Source organism: Sturnus vulgaris, chromosome 8 (genome assembly GCF_052056855.1).
Source record: "Sturnus vulgaris isolate bStuVul1 chromosome 8, bStuVul1.hap1, whole genome shotgun sequence".
In the NCBI taxonomy this organism is placed as follows: Eukaryota; Metazoa; Chordata; class Aves; order Passeriformes; family Sturnidae; genus Sturnus; species Sturnus vulgaris.
This window is the reverse complement of record NC_142250.1, coordinates 20738740-20763009: the sequence shown is the minus strand read 5'-3', so window position 1 is coordinate 20763009 and position 24270 is coordinate 20738740. Positions and strand designations below refer to the sequence as shown.

Here is a 24270-nt window from a genome sequence, read left to right as displayed (position 1 = left end):
ACTTTAGAGCTAAACCCAGCTGGGACTGAACCAGAGGGTCTCTGGAGAAGATTTGACAATCACCATCCAACAAGGGTCTGAAAGGAAGTTTCAAAATCACTCTCAGAAAGCCAAATACTTGAATTCTTCTCCTATGGGTCTGAACCTGGGAGCAATCCAGATTGATGCTGCTGCTTGTTCAGATAAATAACACAGACAACAAGCAGCCAGACGTCGTGTGTGTGTGAGCATGCACATTTAAACTGCAGCTGCCCCTCTTTTTTGGTGGAGTTCCCCTCCACCAGGCTCAGGAGCAGCATTTAGGTGGGTGAGCTTCATGCACCCCACAGAGCCCTTTCTATGTCAGTGCAGCCCAGGACTCACTGCACAAGGTTTCATCCCTACCTCACTGTCAGGCTGTGGTGGAGCTCACAAGCTGGCTCCAAGCTGGAAGGAAAGGAAGGGGGAGAGTTTCTTGCTTAGTAGCTTTGTACGAGTGACCCCTTTGCACTGTGACAGACCAACCTGAGCCCTGTGTTACTCTGGTTTTTCCCAGTGCAGACATTCTCAAGGGAGATATTTCTTGCTATGGAGTCCTCTCTTTTAGTAATTGAATGAGTGTCCACAGCCTGGGAGGTGACTTGTCCCTTCACTGACAGCTCACAAAACATTTGGGACCCCTCAGTGTCACCCTGCTTCTCAGTGCCACACTGGGCTGTGTGCATCACGTCGTCACAGAGATGAGTAGCAGCACAGCTGAAGGTGCAAGTGGTACTGTTTGTGCCACACAAAGGGGTCACTAGATCTTGGCTGAAATTATTTTTTGAAGTAGATGGTTGGTTGGATTAATTTTTTTTTTGTTTTTGTTATAATGTCATAGGTCTGCTGCTCTGTACAAATATCAAGTGTCTACAGAGATGTTGAGGCTGGGGAGCCTCCTGTCTATAAGAAACTCTGAAAATCTTCAAATTCCTAGCCAGTTCAGACAAAATCAAAGTTTTAAGAAAACAATCCACTGAGTTAAGAGCTATGCTTTTTCACCAGCTCGATGAATCACATACATATTTAAATTTTCTGGCACTGGTACTCTCCTGTTCTTCAATACACAGTTTGCCAGACACTGTGAAAGCAGGAGAGAAGGGAATAAATGAGAGTCTTTGTTATTAATTAGATTTTAGAACTAACTACATTAATGAGCCAGAAAAGTAGGAGCCAAAGTACTGGAAACACCTTCTTCCTGCTGCCACTGCATGGGAAGGCAATTTAACCTGATTCCATACTCCCTCTCTCTGGGATTTTCATGTACCCGACCAAAATATCTCCTGCATGTAAAGGTGGATATATCTGGCCCGCAATGTAAAAGGGTCCTTAGCATCTGCCACAAGGGAGAATTGCATTGGCCAGATGCTACTTTTGTAAATGATGACACCTTTTAAATACATTGTTTTCACTTCATCCTGTCTCCCTGCCCTCTCTCTTCCTGAGCTCCGCTCCTCACATTTCTATCAGCAGGAGGGAACATTTTGGGTTTGCTACAGGCAGACTGGGAAATACTTGTGCTGGCAGAGTTGGCAATAAGCAGCAAGGAGCAAAAAGTCTTCTAAAGAGCCCAGCATGTTATGGAGGATGATGTCTGCTGTGTGCTCTGTTAGCTAACAGCATGCACCCAGCAATGTGAGCATTAATTTGGGGGAATTAGGAATGAGCGAGGGTTTAGTTTGATTCAGACTGGATTTAGGATTAGCCATAATAAACAACACACATATTGGGATCGTGTGGTTTTATCTGTGGCCTCGGAGCATCACTGGCTTCCCCCTGCTCAGCCCGATTGGATGTACATGACCATGGCGGACAATGCTGTTCCAGCAAATGCCCATCGTACAGATGCAGTCACACGTATAAAACCTTTGTTTTACCCCCAGCTCAGCTTTATTTACAGGCTGAAGGGTATTTACCTGCTGGAGGAGCTCTTCAAATGCCGCGTGGATGTACCATTGCCCTTATGTTAGCCACTCTCACATCCACTGGAAGCTTTCCAAGCAGCAGGCTGTTGTTCGGGATTTTCAGATGAGCAGCATAAAAATTGACAAGTGTACACCACGTGGCTGGTGTCCTGCTGAGCCTGATCAGATAACCTCTCAGTATACTCCAGGGATGCAGATATTGCACACCATTAAACATGTCTCGGATGCCCAGAAGGATATAAATCTACAACCAGGTTCCTGTACCGCTGGAAAACGCAGTTAGTCACAGCGGGAATAGCCCCCTGCAGTGCTAATAGAAGATTGCTGCTCGCTGGCAGCTGCATCCAGAGGCACGGACAGTCCAGCACCAGAGGGAGCTCCGCTGTGGCTCATCGTGACAGCTGCTGCTGGGAGCTTGTCTGTGGCTGCATCACAAACTGTTCCCCTCGCATAGCCATTCTGGTGACGGTAACATCTCTTCTTCATTCCAAAATGGACAAAAAAAACCCCTAAACTGCCACTAACAACAGCAAAACAAACCAATCAACCAACCAAAACCCCCAAACACTGGGGGAAAAAAAAATCAAAACAGTATTCAGCTCAACAAAGTACAAAGAAATAAACAAACAAAAAAAAAGAGTGATATTTTAAACCCTTTTCTTTAGCTTCAAATTCATCATACATGTTTTTAAACGAATGATTTCTTTAAAAAGTACTTTCAGTTCAAAAGAAAAGGTCCAGGACTGTTCACTTAGATATCCATGTAAGCAAATGAGGGCTTCACAATAATTTTTGAGCAAATTTCCCATCTGAGAAGACAGGAGACGAAAAAAAATTAACACTCCAAATATGTAGGTTTTTTATCAGCAGTTTCAGTGTTGTCAAAGCAGTGTCTTTTTCAGCAAAGAAGCTGTTTTATTGGAAAATTCCTGCTGAGGTGCAGTCATGTGACTTGGCTGTGTCAGTAGGTTTTTGGTCCAGTACTCCAGCTGGTATTTGATCCTGCTTGGTTTGTGTTAGGGCTTATCTGGTTGCTAAGGGAAGGAGTTCATGGCAGCAGGATCAGTGCTAGGGCCAACTCTGCTGCGGGTTTGAGCTGCTGGGGCTGATCCCATTGCCAGGAGGAGTGTTTGTGTCTCGGGCTGGTAATGCAGGGGGTTCGGGAAGGGAACACAGTGAACAAAAGGGCATCTCCATCCCCCTTTGCAGATCCACCTGCCCCCAGACTCACCAACTGCACCACTTTAGCAAGAGGGGACAATGTGTGGGTGACCACCCTGCCTCCAGCAGAGAGATGGAGATGTGGGGGCACACCAGGTACAGCCCTGGTCCTGGCAAGAACCTGGAAAGAAGCAAACATTCATCTCCCTAGGGGAGTGGAACATGAGGATCCTGGGGGAAAATGGAGTTCCTCTGTGGGAGCTGCAGGTAATAGGACATGTGCACAGACAAGTGAGAGCTGGAAAGGACATTGAAGGCACTGTTTAGAGCATGTCCAGACACTTCAGAAGAACATGAATGCTGTATCTGTAAGTTAATACAGACATGTAGACATACCTAGATACATCTCTACACAAGTATGGGTGCACTATCAACAATAACATTGTCTTATTATAAAGTGATAGGATATTCTGTTTTCATTCTTTTTCTAACTTTTCCTTTTGGAAATTTCAAATAGCACAGACAGTTCTGGCCATGGAATAACGCTGGAATGTTTTCACCCACATTCCTTGGGAAGGGATGAAGTCTCAGGGCACCTGTTCCAGGCAGTCAGTGCTCCCCAGAAGAAACTGATTCTACCAAAAGACTTTTAGGAATCTCAGGGCAATCAAAGAGAGTTTCTCGTGGACCAGATCCAGTTCCCATCCCCTGCAGCTTATCAGTGCTAGGAATAGAAAGAAGGATCAATGTTAATCTCAGAGTCTGTCATCTCTGCCCTGTCGATGTAAGAATGGTCCTGAAGAAGGCCCCTTAGCTCACCTGAAACGCTTCAAGTTGGTGACACCACTGACAATGCTGGCACAGCAATAATTCCATTTTTGTGTGCTCTGCATGCTGCCATTCCCCATGACAACTTTAGGCAAGCAAAAGGAGAGTTGAGATAGGATGAGGCTCTGAATGCCAGTGTGTGAACACACTGGGGAGCTCCATGACAAGGGAGTCCAAACCAGCACAGGGAAGAGTCAGCCTGTCAGGCAGCTTGGCTTTGACAAGGTCTGGCTTTTCAAAGTGCATCTGCAGCTTTGAACATTTTTTACTTTTTGCTGGTGTTCCACTTCTTTCCATTGCTAGAAGGATTTCAAAGATTGTCCCTGCTTCTCACAGAGTCTTCCCTCTCTCCTTCTTTCAAAGTACCCCAGGCCTCAATTATTCAATATGGACTTGGGCACAGGAAAGTGCTTATTTTTACCACTGCAAGCTGCTTCCCCCAAGGCTTGTGTTAAATCTGCTTTAATAAAAACACAGAGCTTTAGTCAATTGGGACATAAATGATTTCTCTTCTGCACTATTGGAATGCTGCTTTCTAAGTATGTTCCATAGCATATTAGAAGCAAGTCTCTAATTGGCCATATAGTACCAAAGACCTGACTATCAAATGTGAGAAATCAACATCATGAAAACTTTGAGAATATCAAAAAGAAGCAAGGGAAGACCACAGGTCATTTTCAGCCATTCCCTATCCATTTAAACCCTGTAATTACAATATTATATTTAGTATCAGAGGACAGCGTTAAATGTGAGATCATCATAAGACCAGAATAATCATCTTAAAGACAAAATAAATTAATCACTGACCTCTGTTGTTATAATGAGGATTTCACAAAAAAACCCCAAACACATTGAAGTTCAATTTACTCAAGTGTTCCATGTTCTTTATCTCCTATAAGGCTCTGAAGCAGAGTTTCTTTAATAAAAATGACTGATGTACACCAGTTGCTCCAAATTACACATTTATATGTATTCACAAGAGCCCATGTAACCCATCATGTGCAATATCACCAGCCTCTGATGCTGCTTTTCAGTGAGAGAGGGGATCAAACTCAGAGTTTTTTATTTACTCAGAAATGAAGCAGAGTATATCCCCCAAATACAGAAATGCAAACCTGTCAGTGTATTTCTGGTAAAAACATAACCAGCCAACTATTCTCTTTATGGTCTGTTGTATTCATATTACAGTAGTACATTCACTGTCAGCAAGGACTTCTGGGCTACTCAGGGATGAAAACAGAGCAAACCTAAATAAAATTGCCAGTCTGGACAAGGGCTGAGCCAAAATCACTCTGAGAAGTCTCCACTGTGTTTCATAACACAATCTACAATAAGAGAAAATTAGGAGAAATGTGAAAAAAGACGAATTACACACCTGGTAACTTCCCCCAGGATGGGACACAGGGAATACAAAAGACCTGATGTCCTCTGGGTGCTGGCACCATATCCCTATGGTGCTCTGGCCAGACAGACCACTGCTCCTGCATAACAGGGAGGGTGGAGTGATTGCAGGAGTCGTGGGCCAGAGGTGTTTCTGCCCAGTCTCCTGCTCCCTCCCTTTAGGAAGGGGAGGAAGGGGGAGGAAGCCCTGCATCCAGTCATGTCCTAGATCTTTTAATTGTATACCAAACACACACACACACACACACACACACACACACACACACACACACACATACACACACACTTCCTTGTTCTCAACTTTCTGTGCCAGCTGGAGAGAAAATTACAATGACACATAATTACAATGGAAAAGCTGGCTAGAAGTCATTCCAGAATTATAAAACAAGTCCCATTTATTTTGTTTATTAATTAATAAATAATTACTTATTTGCAAATACAGTTGCATTGATGGAACATGCTGATGACATATATCTTCTTGGACAGATGACTTAGGAAGGCACTGAACACCCAAGGAGGAGTTGACAAAAATCCATGCATGTAGGCCATTTCAATTAAACTAAACTCTCTAAAACCAATCCAGCAATTTCCATGAGGAAATTCAAGCCCTTGGGACAGAGCCATGGCTGTGGGATGGCAGTCCAAGTCTGCCATGTGACAGCTGGACTGTTGGCATTGCAGTCACCCCACGAGGAGAAAGAGATTCAGAGAGAGGCAGTTCTGGCCCTAGGATCAAAGACTAGCTAAGTCAGGTTTAGCCTCAGTCACCCCTGCCAAGGAAGAATCATCACTGTAAAGGACCTCAGGGCACCAAGAAATGCAACATGCACAAAGACTAGGTGCAGGAGAAGGAAACAGTGAAAACAATGTCCCTTGCTCCCTTCAGCCTGCTGTGCAAGCCAAAAACCTGCTGTGTTCTTTAGTCCTAACCACAGTCTGCTGGCAAGGCAGAATTTGGCTTGGTTTGCCTCAACACCTCTTAAACCTACAACTTAATGTCATTGCCACTAAACAGTGCTTTCCTACAACTGCTTTCATGACTATTGCACGTTTCCCATAGCACCCTTCCCCAAAGAAAAGGGTCAATTTACAGCTCTCATTCTGCCTAGTACTGACCTCTTCTAGCCCTGTTTCCCACAGCAGCAATGGAAAACATCTCCCCAGCAAACATAAACAGAACAGGACAAGGAACTAAAAATATTTGTTATTTGAAAATGTGTCATTTATCTTCCTTTTAACACACAAACATTTTGTGTTCACCATCACAGGCATTACTGCTTTCTTATATTAATATGCAAATAGCAGTTTTGCAGGTATATTACATATATATATGGGGTAGCTTATGTGGGTGCATGTGTGTGTTTGTACACACACACTCCCACAGCCTAGCAAGAAGTTGGCCAGCAGCCAACTGGTCTGGGCCAGAGACAGATTTGCTGATGGGTTCCTGCTCAATACCAGGCTGGGACCTGGAAATACATTTCTAATATCATTCATGCCCTGTGGCAAAGTGTGGGAAGCTTTGGATACGAGACAAGAACCACTTTCTTATCTATCTCAAAACGCCCCAATTTGTTTAATTTCACAGAATCATAGAATCATTAAGGTTGGAGAAAACCTCTAAAATCATGACTAACAGTTAACTTAGCACCAAGTGTTCACCACACCAAGGATGGTGATCCCAGTACTTCCTTGGGCAGCTTATTCCAATGGCTGAGCATCCTTACAGTGAAGAAATGTTTCCTAATGTCTATTCTAAACCTCCATGGAGCAACTTCAGGTAATTTCCTCAGGTGCTGTCACTTGTTACTTTGGAGAAGACCCTACCTTGCTACAACAATTTAGTTACAAATTCTGCAGGTCAAACCCCCTGTGGGAGCTGTTCAGAGATACAGCCCACTGTGAATGCAGCTCCCTGAAGCTAGCAGGAAGGGATGATGGAAATGAAGAAGTCCTACGTGAAATGTATTTGATATCCAAGTTAGGACTGGTTCCTCTTTAGATGTCCATGTTCGGTTCACCTTAACAGCAGAGGGAAAAATGCACCCTGCTTTCCTCACACACCTGGAAGCAGTATAATGGAGCATCCTATTCTCTACAATAAGAGTTTTAGGAGACCCTTGATAAAAGGGTGCAGAAGCGTGCATGTCTATAAAACAAACAACAGCTAAAGAAGTAAAAGGGATATTTTAAAATACACATACACTTTTTTTCCATCAGATTACCATTCATTTTTTAATCTGTTCACAGATACCTCATATCCACAGTCTTCCCTTGGAAAGGAAGCTTTTATCCTGTCCTCTGAGAGCCTACTTCTTGATTTGTGGCTGTTAATGGCATTAAAATTTGTAATACCACACACACACACACAGACACACACACACACACACACACAAAAGGGCTTGTGCACTCTGATAGGTTCTGAGATTTCATAGGTTTTGTCTAAATGCACCATGGAAAACTCTAATGGATCTATTTAATTATATTTTAATATGTGGATGAGATGCTGCTCTATACTGCATAGACATTATGCTGTATAGAGTGACAGCAATAGAGAAGTGCAACATGAATAGCATCATCAGTTTTCAAAATATTTGTGACTAAAAATATTTAGAGTAAGAGCCACTCCCCTTAATTTCACAACTTGAAAATGAATTCTCGTTCCTGAAGAACTCCTGATTTTCAGTTTAAAAAAAAATCTTTCAAAATGAGCCCTTTCTCAGGGAATACTGCATTTGCTGAGTTCCAAGTCAAAATTAGTTTAAATTTTAATGTTTTCAGAACAGAATCACAGGATAATTCAGGCTGCAAAAAATCTCAGATCTCTGGGTGAACCTCCTGCTCAAATAGGGTCAGCTCTGAGGACAGCCCAGGGCTTTATTCAGTCAGGTGCTAAAAACTTTCCAGGGTGGAAAACTGAACAACAAATGTTTATTCAAATATGGGCATTTGTCTGAATGTGCTTAAAATCCAAACCATACCAGTACAAGCTTCTTCATTTCCAACCCACACCTCTGCTGCAAACCTACCAAATCAAAAATGTGTAACAGGTGAAATGAACCTTAGAAAATCATTAAAGGCTAAATCCAAACCCCACTGTAATCAATTAAGTGATGCCCTTAGTGTTTGTCTAAGAGAAATGTTTCAGCAGGTGGCACTGATGAAAGGAACTGTCTGGTGAGACCAGGACAGGTTGTGAGCACTTGGCTCTTGTCAGGGATAGAGGAAGGCTGAGAGCTGAGTTCAGGTTAAGGAAGGAGAAAAACCGTAAAGTGGGTCTGTGTCCCAAGAGAGGCTTCAGTCCTGGGATACTTACTGAAGAAAAACTCTGTCATAAATACTAACACTGGGAGAGTGGAGCAGTGCCTGTGTCCTGTCTCCACATTTTATTCATTAACCAAAGGCCTGATTCATCCCTTTCTTTTCAGGAAGTCAAGAGCTGCTTCGCTGAAAAAAATCCTGTAAAAATTTCCTAAGGTGTGAATCAGGCTGAAAGTCACTGGCATAATTATTCCTTAGAGCTTCTGCACTTCAGCTGTAACTGGGGAAAACAGTATGAAAATGAGACAGAAAAAACTAAGCCAATACTCCAAATATAGATATTTACAAGCAGGCACAATACATTCAATTTTTCCATCTTTTCACCTAGGTTTCCTCATTAACTATGATGATAAAAAAGAGCTTATGCAAGGATGAGTGATATTTTCATACAGATCTTTCAATGCAAAGTGATAACTGAAAGAAGCAGTTTTCTAGAAATTAATACGTTGGACATTCTGAATATTTGGTTCGTTTGTTTGTTTGTATTAAATCACAGAATTCACAGATCAAACTCAAGTACATTTTTCAGGTTTTAAAAGTTAGTTCTATGTTTCAGTGGGAGCCTGAAAACAAAACAAAACACATTTCAATTGCAATAGCAAAGGACTTCTTATCTGAACAAACAATTAAATACTCTTGTGGGATTTCATTCAACCTTGCTCCTCACCAAAATATTTCAGGCCAAATATCAAGATAACCTGATTTATTTATTATAAATAAACCCTGACTCTGGGGGAACCTATTTGGATGTTATCAAGGAATATAAAGAATTCAGCAGCATGTTAGTGGACACTGCAAAAGTATATGAGAAGTCTAGAGCAGCTGCAACTGTATTCTGGTTGTTTAAAAGGGTTTTTTTTGACATGGCTGTTGTATTGTGCATCCAGTATACAATCTCCTTGTCAATGACATCAGGGCAATCAACTTGTGCAAAAAATGGGTCTTGCATATATGGCATATTTATAGCCACATACTTTCTACCTGTCAATATAGTTCAAAGGCAGTGAGTGAGGAAAGTTCAGTAGATGCAGCATCAGTTCTAGGTCTCATAGGATGCATAGGATGGTCTCATAGGTTTTATTTTGTGTTATGTATCATGCAACACATCTGGGCAATTGGACACTTGCTTTGGCTATCCCAGCCTTCTTAAAAGCAGCAGCAGCAGCAAGCAGTGGCTTCACATTGCCAAATGTATTTGTCTAGCTGGCATTGCTCCTTCATCTCACTAGTAATTTGGTGCTTACTCAGTTTCTCTTTTCTTCAGAGTGGTCATTACCTTGCATCTTTCAACATGAACAGCTTTTGTTTCCTTCCCACCCAAACCACAATGAGATTCAGACAAAGTGTTGTACAAATATCAAATCTGCATGTGCTTTCGTGTGCTTGTGTCTGTCCAAACAGTTCTTAAAAACACTAGCTGGCATGTTTTGCTAGGTCAGTTTTCAAGATACTCCTTCAGCAGCAAAATCATCTAAATTGGTGAGGGTGACAATGCCAGTATTTCGGGTTGGGCTCACATCCTTTCCTAAGTGAACTTGAGTTTCTCCAGCATCGTGGTGGTAGGAGGCTGGTTCAGTGTAGGGTTGAGTATCCACAGACTCAGTGTATCTGTAGTCCTGCTGGCCATCTTCAGGTAGCTCAGCTGGCTCTGGTCCAGCAGGGCCTGACCAGGCAGGTTCAGAGAGCTGGGAAGGTGATTTCAGCACTGCTACTGATGAGGCTGGTAAAGGCAGCGCTCTAGGGTAGGAGGCATAGGGAGAATTCTTAATTTCTGAAGAGGTGGGCTGGTGTAAGTTCTGTTCCAAGGAAGGGATTGAGACTTGAACATATTTACCAGTTTCTGGGTCATAAAATGTCTTTAAATTAACTTCAGCTGGTAAATCAACTACATAGTATTGACCAGAGTCAGGGTCTTGGAGCAGTTTCCGCTGGGTTGAAGAGGGTGAAGAGTTTGCTGCTGGTGCAAGTCTAGATTTCCCAGTTGTGGTTTCTGTGGGAGTAAAAGTTGAGGGAAGGGGAGGATATCCTAAGGGTGTAGCAGATACTGTTGTCTCTCCAGAATGAGTAGGCTTTCCCCCTACAGCATCTGTATGCTCAGTCTGATGGCTTTTCTGCTGCTCCTGCACTTTTTTCCTCTTGTTTGCCAGCTTTTTAGCACGGCGCAGAGCCTTTTCTGTTTTAGGTGGTACAGTGGGTGGCTTGCCAGCTGGTCTGCCACCAAGTCCCCTAGGCTCCAGTCTCACATCTTTCCCTGTGGCATCAGAAAGCAGGTTCCTCTGTGCTGAATCGATTATCTCTTCTGCAGGCAGATAAGCTTGCCTCTCCAGTGCCATGTTCAACAAGGCAGGATTTGAAACATCCTCCGTCTCTCTAAGGCCAGAAATGGTTGGTTTATCTGACAATGAACTGGCAGCAAGAGAATGCATTGCTCTTCCTGACCTGGGGCTTGCAACAGCAGAGCATGAAAGATTGTCTAACAAAACTGGTGCACCTTCTGTATGCAGGATGTCCTCTAAAGTGTCATTGGATACAGAAGAACACGTGTGGTCCTCTAATATGGAGCCAGCCACAGGGGAAATTGCCTCCCGAGATATTATTTTTTTTGTACATGAGCCCCCTTTGCGGTTAGATAAATGATGATTCTTAAAGTAATTTGTCTTTCTTTCTGCAGGATAGCTGGGGTTGTTTTGTGCTTGGTCATTTTCCAGACCTAGAACTGGCTCTGCTAAGCTGTGTCTTGCCTTTGTAGGCTTCTTTTTACTTCTACAGACACTTTCCTCATTCATTTTCCCAAATTTGTTTAACAACATACAAGTATTTTCATCTTCTTCCGTCAATTTTCCAAATGAAAAGCTCTCTGTATCTTCCAGAAGACTGGGATCCAGTGTTACTGAAGTAGATCCAGCCTCACTGGCTTCTTTTTCTCTGTCAGTTGCTCCATCTCTCACGTTCTGCTGCCCTCTGTGTCTTGATGCCCACCAGCCAACCTCCTGGGCATGCAGCATGTTCCGGTGCTGCTTGCTGTGAACTGCTGGGGACATGAACTTACGTTCCATTTCCTTGTAACTGCTGCTCACTGTATCATCCAGGGAAAATGACCGGAGCAGGGGCAGCTTGACAGTCCTGATGACCTGAGGTGACCTGAATGTGTTATCTTTAATCATAAACAGACTGGGTTTGGTTGATGATGTTGTTTGTGGCTCCTCAGACCTGGGGATGGACATGTCTCTTATACCATCAGACGCAGAATTTGTGCTGTTGGCCTCTTCCCTTTTCTCTCTCCCTAGTTTCTCTTTCAAGCTCCTCTGTTCATTCCCAGTAACACTTCCCTCCCTCTTCTCTGCTGCACTAGTAGCAGGGCTGATACAAGCACAGTATTGCAGTTCATCTTCCCCAAACTCTTTCCCTCTCTCCTTGTGTCTTTTCTTACTTCCTGAACCCATTTCACTGTCAGTCCTCTGGCTTTCTTGGAGGCACGTCTGCTCCATCAGGGGCCCTGGCAGAAATGGCTCTTCCTGAAGTGGCTGCTCCATTGTGGAGACAAAGGATTGCTCTGAAGAACTAGTGCTTCTTTTGCCTCGTGCTTCATGGCCAGGTACCACAATGCTGGTTTGGGTGTCACTGTAAGGCTCATCTTCTTCTGGTGAGAGTTGGCTTAGGAGTGTTTTGAAGGCAAAATTTTCATTCTGAATAGCTGCTTGACTTTCATTTTCCTCACCCTGCACACTGTGATTTTGCATGGGCTGCCCAGCTTTTGTGTCTACATTGTCTCTACTGAATGGTCTCTGTGCTGGATACTGCTGATGTTTTCCTAAATCAGGTTCATTTGATTCATGTCTGAGAGAGGGGAAATTTTCATTATCCCCTGTGTTTTTAACCAGATCTTGGTGTTCTGAATTGTCTTGCTGCATGCTGTCTCCAGTTTGGTAAAATGGAAGGTCTTCTGTTGTCTGGGGTGAACTCAAAGCCAGGTAGTTTCCTGTGAGGTGTCCAGTTAAATCAGTTTTACTGTCCTTGTCATGAACACTGCTAGGCAATACATAAGCTATATCACTCAATTCATCTTTCTCTGTAATATTTTTCTCGTTTTTGTCATGCAAACTTGAGAATGAGGTATTCGTTTTTGTACTCTCCTGAATATTTTCCCTTGTTTTATTTTTCTCCTCCAAGGCCCTTAGCAGGGGAGAAGGGGTATAAATGCTTTTAACACGTTTGCGCACATCCTTTAGGTTAAATAACAGACTTGATGCTGTCAGCCTGTAATTATCCCAAGACCTGTAATCATCTGAAGTGCTGTCCTCATGGTCTCTTGAGGCTGTGCTCTCTGTGGGAGGAGGTGTCAGCGGGATCAGCTCACTTTCAGCAGTGCCCACCTCCTGTTTTGGTGGTATGACAGGAGTGAGGAGTTGGGTGATGTTGAAAGAAGGGCTGCTGGGCGCAGGGGAGTTTGCCTGTTTAGCCAGAGGAGCCACATGCAGACCAGGGTCAGCACCAGTCGCCTTTTCAGACAGTGAGGTCTTGTGGCTGCCTGTGAGCCTCTCCTTTGCAGCCTGTCTCTTCCCTGCCGCCCTTCTCTGTCTCCTCCAGGGTGGACAGGCATTGCCCAGCGGGGGGCTGAGGGACTCCTGCTCAGCTGAGGGTTTTGGTGGAGGCGGACTGGGTGTCTCAAACCTGAGTGAGGGTGAAACCATCCTGTAGGACACAGACTGGGGTGACACAGAGGCTTGGGACAAGGCAGTGGGGGACAGCCGAGCTGGCACTGGGGGTGGGGGCACAGGAGGGGCTTCAGGGGTAGGGGGTGTTGAGGGACGGCCAGGCAGGGACGGGGGTGGCGGAGGAAGTGCAGGTGGGGCAGGGGGTGGCCGAGGGGGACCCTGGGGTAGGTGGTTCCTAGGGGGAGGTGTGGGAGGGAAAGCAGCAGGAAAATTGGTTTCTGAAGGGAGGGCACCCTGAGGTACAACTCGGAGACAGAAAGAGGCTTCTTGTAGGGTTGGCTGAAAATCTTTCTCTGTCTTCTTAGCAGCAGTGGTCATGACAGCTGACAATTTATGTTCATGTGTATGGGATCCTTTAACAAATGGTGATTCTTCCAGGTATGCAAGACCTTCTTTTTTCATTTTTGTGTCAACAAATTCCTCCTTTTCTGTCATTTTTTTATGATGAACATTCCATGATTCAAAAGCACTATTCTCACTGTGAAGAAAACTACCTTTTTTTGCTGGCTCATTAATTTTCAAGTTTCTGTTTTTTAAAGCCTTCTTAGAAGAATGGGAAAAATTTGACTTGGCTACTTTTGACATCTCAATCAGCACAGGATAACCATCAGAGTCCCCATAGCTCAGGTCAATTTTATTAGGTCTTCTCTGCGACTCATGTTTGCCACTGAGATAGTGGCTACCTTGACTAGCCTCAGAAAATTCAGAAAGTTCCTTGTGGATGCTTAAAATGTCTGTATCATCCCAGGAAGCATTATCATTGCCATGATTTATTTTGTATTTTTGAAAGCTATTCTTAATGGGCTGCTTATTTGCTATCAGAGAACTTCCTGACCCTTCGTCTGCAGTCTTATCAAATGTCTTAATCAATGAGGACACTTTTGAAACATGCTTATTGTTCCTTGGACCAGGGACTGGCAAATTCAATTTCTTTTCCATAGCAAAGGTGTTTTTAGCAATCCTTTTCTCCTCCAAAGCACACTTAGGTAACTGCTGGAATGTGGAAGCCCATATTGTATGTTCGTTATTTCTTGCTGTTAGCTTGTCACAGACATTGCTTTTCTTGATGTCATGGTTCAACGTCCCTGAGTGAATTTTAGCAGATAACTGGAGGGCGAAGTCAGGTGAAATGGAAAGCTCTGCTTCATTGTAAGGGTCTTCGAGTTCTGCTACACACAAACTTTTGAAAGCTCGATCTGTGAGGCTGCTCACCTCTCTGTCTGCATCATCCAGGAGACTCCCAATACTTGAGGAATCACTGTGTCCTTCTGTGTGTTTCTTATTTCCCTGCATTGTTCATGAGAGTCATGGGTGAAGTATCCAAAGGATTAGTTTCAGTCTTGAGCAGGCAGGTGAATTTGTGAAGCAGATCCAGCTGTTTGCAATTCACAAGCACAAAGTCATTCTTCCAGATGGTGCTGCTGCACATTGACTCATCTTGCAGAATAGCTGAAGGAAACTTTCTTCTCTGCAAAGCCAAAAATTATAGATTATTATTTTTCTATATTAACACTATTAGACAGAGAGCATTTTCCAGATATCTTAGTCACTGACTAATGTTGTGATGCCAGCAAAACAATGGACAACATGAAAAGTCACTGTTATTTTGGTCAATTCAAGTAGCCCATGGTAGATAGTTTAATTTCTGGAAAGGGACATTTAAAAAAGTGTTTTCATCTCATATTCTTTACTTGGGCTCTTAAACAAGGACATAAGAAACAAATTTCAAGTACTTCCCTTTCCATGCCTCCAACCACAAACACTTCCAAATGCTGTGCATCCATTCAGAAGAATCCATTTTTAGCCACGAAGAATTAGTAACAAAAATTACTTAAAAAAAGATGTCACTGAGTACATCATTGCACACTAAGTCCAAAATGAAAGAAAAGTTGATAAAACTTAATTGTCACAGCTTTGTCATGATAATTGCCATGAACACAACCCTTGTTTGAAGAAACAACATGGTACTACAGGTAAAAAGGATTACTGTGCATGTTCCAGTCAAATAGTGCTGGGGTACAATTTAGCCACCCACAGCAGGATACAGCTGGGCTGTGTTGGAGCTGAAGAGGCTGCTAACATCCCCGTAGCCAGCAGAAGGCAGGAGTGCCTCGGGGACTGTAGCAGACCCACCAAGGTAGCACAGGGAGCATTTGGTTTCAGTTCCAGAACTGCTGAGAGCTAAAGGTAACCCATTCAACACAATTGTAGGATACCACGGATTGATTATGATACACAGTCAGGGCCCAAAGTACCGAGGTTTTCGTGTTTCTCCTGTCTGAATACAGGATGGGGGAATCTTTTCATTGAGCAAGTAAAATCAAAACAGACCCTTCAGCTGTACTTGAAATCTCTACACTAAAACGCTTCACAGTTTCTCTGTAAACTCTTTAGATGATTATTTGCACATTCGAGGACTTGAGCAGCATTTTGACTAAACTGCAGGGAGACTCAATTTAAAAGCATACTCCAGAACTGGCTAAAACTCTTCTACTAAAGTCTGGTCTGTGTCTCCATTTCCTCCTTACAATGGCATGATGAACTTGTGGTGAGCTGAAACACCACACTTCACATCTACAGCAACTTCTATACAAGTGGAAGCTTGGATAGCTACATCTCAAACTTGGATCCACTGATTCAGCTCATAGAACTGAGAAATGAAATTCAGATCTAGATTCCAGCCTCTCCAAGTGTCCAAATCCCTGATCCCTGGTCCACCTGTTTTCCTCTGGAATGATCCAGTGCTGGTCAAAGTATGAAAAGTAAGAGAAACTGAACTTAATCAGCTGAATTACTCTGGCTCAGTTGTTTCTTCAAATGAAAACACTCCTCACCTTCCTTTTCTATTTAAAAGAATCTCAGCCAACCTATTTTTAGACTCCAAGTATCATAGTGAATTTAGATCCTGTCCTTCCAGCCATGCAATTCCAATGACTTATGCATAACTACAATAGATTTACACCAGAAATAAAATGAGCCTAACAGAGCTTCTCCATCTTACTTTGTACAAAGATTTTTCAAACATGAGTTTCACTCCCCTCACAGACATACACCTTTGTGTATAATGCAGCAAGAAAAAAGAGAAGACAAATGAAAGGCCCTCCTGCTCCTGGTTTTGATTCTCAACAGTTACATAAATGAGAAATACAAGTACATACCTGCCTTATAATGTTGCTTCTTGTTTTTAGAACTCACTCTCATACTTGTATTCTTTTCTGACCATCTTTAGTGAGGAGGTAGAAATAGTCCAGTGATGTAGGTTCGACAGAAGTAGTGTCCCAGGATGCTTCTCACCTTCAGCATTTTTTTGATCCTAAGCGAACTCTGCAATTTCAAAACAAAGATATTTGTTTGCATCATCTGAGGATTGTTTTGTTCATTTGTTCGCTCCCACTTGACAACCATTTTAGGGCTGATTTTCAGGATTTCTTACATGAAGAGACAGCTGTCCATCCCAGAATGACAATAACCAAATACCTGTTGGGTATGATAGCTGGTGGAGTACAGTCAGGTTCCTAGCAAACAACTGTCACAATCTCCAGCACACTCTTTTAGCCCCAGCAGGCACTGGCAGCTGAGTGAGCAATGATTTCCTGGCACTCTGCCCTTTGCAAAGGCTGGGTGATGACTCCAGGCTAAAAAGAAGAATTCTTCCCTGCTGGGCTACCCTTTCAGAGGGACTCAGAGGAAAATATGTGCTTCCACTCCACTTGTATATGGCTTTCTCCTGTCAACAAATACAGACATTAATCTGGTGGGCTTGGAACTAACACAGCTGAGTTTGAATGTCCATGGTTTTCACTGTCTCTCTGCTGAAGGAGATGAAAGGTGGACAGCTGGCATGGTAAGGGGCAGTAAACAAAAACATCTTTTTGCTTCCATACATGAACCAGAGGCAGGAGATGCTAAAGGAAAGCTCAGCCATAGTGAACATGAATTGCTGTCATTCTTCTGCTATGGAAACCCCCAAGGTTCAGGCTGGTTTGCCTAATCTTTGCAAGAATATATCAATTTCCTACAATGAGAAGTGTCTGGCCTTGAGGTAATGCAGACAGCACAGTCTTCTCTAAGGAAACGTTTGAGTCAGCTTGTGGTATCCAAAACCTACTGGCAAAGTGGCAACATGGGCTCACCTACTGTGATTGTGTCCTGCACCTCACCTGAGGAATGAAAGTTGTCAGTGTGTTTAGGGATAAGCCTGTACCAATCACAGCTTTTTGTTGTCTGTGTAGGTTAAAAAAAAAAAAAAAAAGTAAAACTAAAGAAAAAGCAAACAAGCAACAAACAGTGCTACATATGGTTGCAGCCAGATGTAAAGGGGTAAAAATCCTCACTCTAGAGATATGCACTCGGTTGTCCCTTTGCTCAGAGGTGAAATTACAATTTTACTGCTTCTGTGGTACTCTTATCTGTGCAAAGCTAACACAGACATGGGAGATGGTGATTAAGTTCTGTCTCACTCATTAATGGGGCTGCTGACTACATTCCAGTTGCACAATGTTTATCAGTACTTAGTGGTGGTGGTGTCTGAACTAGGAGGAATCTTGGCTTTCAGATCTCATGGATGGAGGTCTGGAAAAATATATTGTCCCTTGTAAACTGAGAACTTTTGCTGAAAAGTGAGTAGAGTAACTATAAACATGGAGATCATGATGTAATCTCAGCAATTATTTTCCTAGATGGAGTCACTGTTACAAAAACAACTCGGCGCCACGGATAAACGAAAGAATAGTGACTGCCACTGTCTCTGAAACCCTTGTGACAATCCTTGTCTTGCCTGGACAGAATACTAGTGCTTGTGGAGTGTAATGTTTCAAGCTGGAAAATCTGTATCTGCACCAAGTGTTCAAGGTGCAGACCTTGCACCTTACTGGGACTGGATGGAAACAGTAGCACTGTACTGATGTAGCTAATCCTTGTATAAATATGATAACAACTTCTTAGGCAAAGAAGCTGTTCCTGACTGGTTTAATAACCTAATAGTTTCTTTATCTTTTGGGACAAACATGGCAGCTAACAAGCAAGGTGCAGTATTTGAGCTTAAGTCAGGATTCAGCGAGTTCAAACATTTAAGGATGTCTGAATTTAGTCTATGTTAAAGAAAGAGGAAAGCAATGCTGGGCATCTGAAACTGCTTGGAAATGCTGAGAAATGTGTGAGGTGTTAGTGGTAGGCATCATCTGAAACAAGCTACTTAAAAAGTTTACATGAATACAGATTTCAAGCAGTTTAATCAGAAACCAGCCTACCCTCTCTTTCAAATAGGAGGCATTTTTCAGTGTCTCTCTTAAGTGCCTAGCAAGTTGTGATGAGGAGGTTAAATTACAGATACTATTCCTGGCCTGGCACAGACTGAATGTCAGCCTTTTTTTTTCACTAGACAGGAGCTGGGTAAACCAGCAAACTTGGCTGGAGTGTATGACATCACTGCTGCTGCAATATATAAAGGGCCAGTTGGTTCCCCACCCCCTTGGGCTGGTATTTGGCTGAAGGGTTATGCCATGAGACATCACAGTGGCATTTTGGCAGCTCCCTTGGGAGTTGCATAGCAGTCTGAAGTCAGCAGCACTGCATTACCCATGAGAATGAGAAGAGAAGGAAAGTTTTTTTTAATCTTTGTGAGCTGGTTTCTGCATATGGCACTCTCTCTGTGGCATCCATCCACGGCTCCAGCCCAAAACTCAGAGCCCTGTTGGCTCAGCTGGCTGACTTTTATTCAGCAGCATGCTTTACTTCCACACATGCTGCTTCTTTAAGTTTCCAGGGGCTCATAATGACAATGAATAGTTAATGCCCCTTATCATGGGAAATAGGAGAATCCCTAATGAATTGATGACTTTTTTGCATAGGTTCATATTTGCTCATGGCACACAGAGGATTTCATAGTCAGGTGAGAGCTCTGGATGGAAAAGGGTCTCTTCAGCTTTGTGCTATCGAGCTGAGACAGTGCTCCTAGCCGATGGCAGCTCCCCCCTGGCCCGAGCAGGGCTGGCTCAGTGAGGTCCCTGGATATTGGCAGAAAACCCGGCATGGCAGCAATGGTCAGCACATGAACGACTAGAGTCAATGATCACAGCACTGATGTCTTCCCTGCACATTTAGGAAAACAAATAAAAAAGTGTCAGGGAGTTAACATGTGGACCTGCAGGAGGATCACAACACCCTCAACAAGCAGGGGAGCTGCTTCCAAGAGAGGCAATAATGCTCAGTAGACATTTCCCTGAACTGTCAAGAAAGGCAGTTTCTAGACTGAAGTGGCCATATTAGCACAAGTCTCTGTTTCCCTCATACAACAAGATCACTTTCACCAATTCTTTGGAGTCATAAAGGGAAATCAAAGTGAATTCTCCTGTCTGGGGAAAGGGGAACCACTTTACCACAAATACCTGCCACAGCAGATGGAGGATGGAGAAGTGGATCTCTCCAGCTTAGGGTGAAGATCCCAAACACTGGCAGAAATGAGTAGCATAGAACAAGGTGACCTCAGCTATTCCAGCATCAGGTCTTTGATCATTGCACTGGAAAGCAAGGCAAAAAACCATGTGTCTGAACCAAGCCAGTGTGGGGAACTGGGTCCATTCCCTTTGGGGATTTGGCCTGGCAATTATGTCTCGAACGGCTTGTTCTGGGCCAGAGAAGAGGAGAGACTGTTCTTGACTTTGGGCCAATTTCTGTTCTCAGTTACACTGGTATAAATCTAGAGTCACTTTACAGACGTCAGTAGAATAACTGAGAACAGAATTGGTGACTGAATACATCTACTTCCTCAGCCAACACTGGTGCACTATCCAGAAGCTACATATGCAACTGTAACCACAGTAAAGTGAAATTCAACATTTGCCAAGAGCGAAACCTCACCTCCATGAGGTATTCAGACCAACATGCAAAGGAAAAGGGTTGGAACCAATATCACCTTGCTATGCCACCAAATCATGCCCTCTGGACAATTCTTATTTTCTAACCTGTATTGCTGAAAATAAAAGTACATTTGGGATAATGTAATTTTGCTCTTTTCTGCAATATTCACTAGAATACATAGACCTAAGAGTGGTGGGGTAGGCATGGTATAGTTCTAGACTGCACCAGCAGAGCTGACTGCCAAGCTAAATTGCCATCATGTGGACAATATCAACTTTTGGAAATATATTTGTGTATGTGTTAGGGGAGGTTGTTCTCATTTAGATAGATTTTGAAATTTCACATGGAATAAGGATTCTGAAGAGAAATTAAATTGGGAATTTCAAAATTTCATTTGGTATTAAAAAACCGGTTTTAAAATTTTAGATTATTTCACCATTTTTAGTGAAAAAAGGCTGTGAGAAATAACATGTATATATACACTATAATAGTTATAATAGTCTGTTATTACTGTCCTTAAATCAAAGAGGGTGTATGCTTTTTAAATTAACTGAAAACTTTCATTTTATTTTCTATGTCAAACAATACTCTGATGGTACTGCAACAGAGAGTGTGATCTTGTTTAGAAATTTCCCTAAGTAAATATTTCAAATTATAAAGCCCATAAATTTCCAATTATCTTTCTAGGGGAAATGTCATTAAAATGAATATGATTGTGATTTTATTTGTTTAATCAAACCTCTTCTTGTTTTTTTTCTAAAAAAAAAAGAGCTGAAGTATTTTTCTTCCAGTGAACTCTACTGAAACTACTTCATTTGTTCCAATGGGAGCTGGAGCTGGGGACTCATCAGCTCCAGGAAGGTCAGTGTAGGTTGGTGGAAGTATGAACACAAGGAAGAAATGTGCCTAGCTAATGACTGTGTGTTCTGTATCCTGCTGTGTCCTTTCCTCAAAGGAGGGGGAACCTCTTGCAGCCCCAGCTGGAATGCTTACCTTTCCAGCTCAGACCACAAAGCTTCAAACACTGGAAGGTGAAGACCTCATATGAAGAAAACTGGGAGGAGCAGAGACTGCAAGTGTCTCTACCTTTCCCTGTCTGGTTCAGTGGCAAAGACCCAACAGTTATTTGCAGACAGTCTCTGGACTGCCTTTCCCAATGTCCTCCAAATGCCCCATCCTGCCAACAGGCCTGTTCAGTCTGCAAGAAGGAGATGTCTCTCAGAAAGGGTTGTATCTGCACTGAGGCTTTCTTGCAACTCCTGTTCATCCTTTCCATCTCCTGATTCAGTGTCTTTGTAGAGCCAGTAGCATGCAGACACATGACAGGGAAGTCAAAGGCACAGAGCACGACTGACACAGGCCAGGGGCAGGTGCAGCACTTGACAAACAGCATAAGTCTATGAGAAACACAAGGCAAAAGGGATGGTGCTCCTCCTGTGACCTGAAGTCACCACAGACAAGTGACATTTAAGCAACTGAACCCAAACAGTGCGTTTCTTGGCATTAAATGTCTGCCTGGAAAAGGCCACTGTCTGTAACTAGGTCAGTCACTATACACCAAGATATTTATACAGCTTCCCAGCAATATGGTACATGAACACCTCGTGGTTATTTATCTTTGCAAACTCTCCAACTGCAAGCAGGATCTGTGTCATTTACAAACCAGCAGCTAAGGCCCAGCTTCAACTGGCTGATTTGGCCAGGATCAAAGAGGGGATTTGTTGGAGGGCGAGGAACCAAATCTATGTTTTCTGAATTGAACAAGAAGAGCTTAACCTTTCCCAGGTAAGGCAAAAATATGTCTTCATAACTCATGGTACTTTAACTCCTGTGAGCTCCTCCCACCCACTTTCAACTGAGTATGGTGCTGTAGATTGGTATTACACTGCATAGTGAAATCCAACCAGATTTGGAGGTGACTGACTGCAGAGATCTCTGCTTCATCTTCAGTTGCTTGATACCTAAATCTTGCTAAGATTGTTAGAACTCAAGCCTTCCTCACTAGCTGATGGTGACAGCTGGCATGACAATGGTACGGCGCCCTCGCTGAACACTGGAAGGATTTTGGCTGATGAGACCAAATTCATCTCCTTCCCTTCAGTCTCAGGCAAGACTTAGATGATGAAAGCTTCTGAGTTTTCACTTCCTGAATGGGAGAAAGGAGATTTTCCCACAGCAGAGGGAAAGCTGTGGATTATCACAGCATTGCAATGGCTAGAGGTGGGAGATGACAAAGGGGGAAGGGAAATAAAATATACAGTCAAGAAAACAAATGTAATATTTTGAATGCCTTGTAATCATGACAGTCCCAGTCCCTGTCATGGGAAAATTGTAATGATATCAGCAAGTATGTTAGACACAAATGGGAGGCAGGTGTATTCTCCTCTGTGACCTACACAAGGAAATCTGCAAGCCATGCCTCACTTCTCTTTCCAGGCTGGGGAATCTGAAACCATCCCCCACTTACACCACCCTCTGCTCATCAGCCCCAACACACTGATACCATCAGCATTGTCAAGTTTACACTCGAACCATTTAAGCTTCTTGACAAGGAGAATCTGACCCACACCCACCACACAGGATACAGTCTCAGGAAATAACAGGCTTGCAGACAAAAGGATTATTCTTTTGTTGTTAGTTTCATCTGCTCTTTTTCTTTATAACTTCTGAATATTTTCAAGCTTTGGACAAAGACTTTGCTGACTCTGTTTTCTATTAAGAAAAGAATTCAAAACACTTGCTCATTCTAGGTTCAAAATTGGTCTAACTTCTAAGAGGTTTTCTCACCCACCGAATTCCACAGGATTTAGGGACAGGCAATATACCAAAACACCTGATTTATGTTACCAAAGGCAAAAAGGTATAGGTATCAGAGGTAGGGGAGAAGGTGGAGACTCTGGTTTTCAAAATATTCTGGCTCAGGTTGCAGGAACAGAGCTATTTCTTACTAACACCTTGCTGTAGCTTTTAAATGCAGCCAAAAGAGCTCTGGTCCTGAGCACACAGGGAGGGTAATACTCAGTGCATGCCAGAGCACATGACTCAAACACATAACCATCCTTTCACATAACATCTCTCCTCTGATGACAAACTGCTCCTCAACCATTTGTGATTATAACAGAGCCATTCCAATTAAAGGACAAAAGCTGCTATCTGGAGCATGGCCATGGGACAGCTACACATCTATGGGAGAACTCTGAGAGGGCAAGGGAGAGCCCACCCTTGTCCCAGGTATTTCTGAAGACCATACTACTTTCCTCCTTTTGAGGAGCAAAAGCCAGGAGGAAAATCTCACCCTGAACAAGATGACAGATCCTTCCAGCTCCCTCTTTCTGCATTGTACACAGGAGTTGTTTTGGTTTTGCCCTGGGAAATGCAGACTCCCTGTTCAGAAATTGATTAATTGTTATGATATAATGGTGTGTCCCCAAGCCAATTCCTCATTTGTTCACAGTTAATGCACTTGCTATGATATTTCTTATGATTATTCTGTAAAGGATATATGCAAAAGATAGAAAAGGAAACATCAAGAGTTTTAAGTAGAATCCACACTTGTTCCCCAAGAGATAGACTCTGATGCCTCAGCAACTTAAATGATGCTGTCAGCACACTGATAGACCCTCTGAAGGAGCCTGAAGACAAACAATATCATCACTGTCAGCCTAGTGCTGCAATTCCCACACACCACAGAGCTGGCAATTCTAGCTACTTGTCTATGGCTTCATTCAATTCACAAGCCTGGTCAAAGACTAATTTCTCAGTTTTTCAGAGACAGACCAAGTCCTAATATCACTACTTCAAAGCAGATCAGCCAAAACAAAGAATCTCAGTGAACAATATCATGATAAGGAGTGCTGCCCCACTGCCCCAGCACAAACCCTGACCCAGCACAAACCCTGACACAGCTTGCAGGGGTCAGTTCCCTTTGAGAATGATGGGGAGTCGTGGGCACTTATCCCAATTTCTGCACAATGAAGCCCTGTGCTTTGAAATGTGTGAAGGATAGAGACAGCAACACATGAAACACACCTCAACAGAACAAC

At 43.1% G+C, this 24270-nt stretch overlaps 1 protein-coding gene across 2 annotated transcripts in view; it reads right to left on the bottom strand.

Moving 5' to 3' along the window:
* Positions 1 to 2583: 2583 nt before the first annotated feature.
* C8H10orf71 (chromosome 8 C10orf71 homolog) overlaps positions 2584 to 24270 on the bottom strand; it is a 73807-nt gene continuing 52120 nt past the window's right edge. For both annotated transcript variants that reach the window (XM_088169088.1, XM_088169089.1), the window contains exons 2-3: positions 16528 to 16693; positions 2584 to 14837 (exon numbers count right to left, since the gene is read on the bottom strand). In XM_088169088.1, coding sequence (XP_088025214.1) covers positions 10097 to 14662 — 4566 coding nt within the window. In that variant the 5' untranslated portion in view covers positions 14663 to 14837; positions 16528 to 16693 and the 3' untranslated portion in view covers positions 2584 to 10096. The remainder of the gene's footprint in view (positions 14838 to 16527; positions 16694 to 24270) is intronic.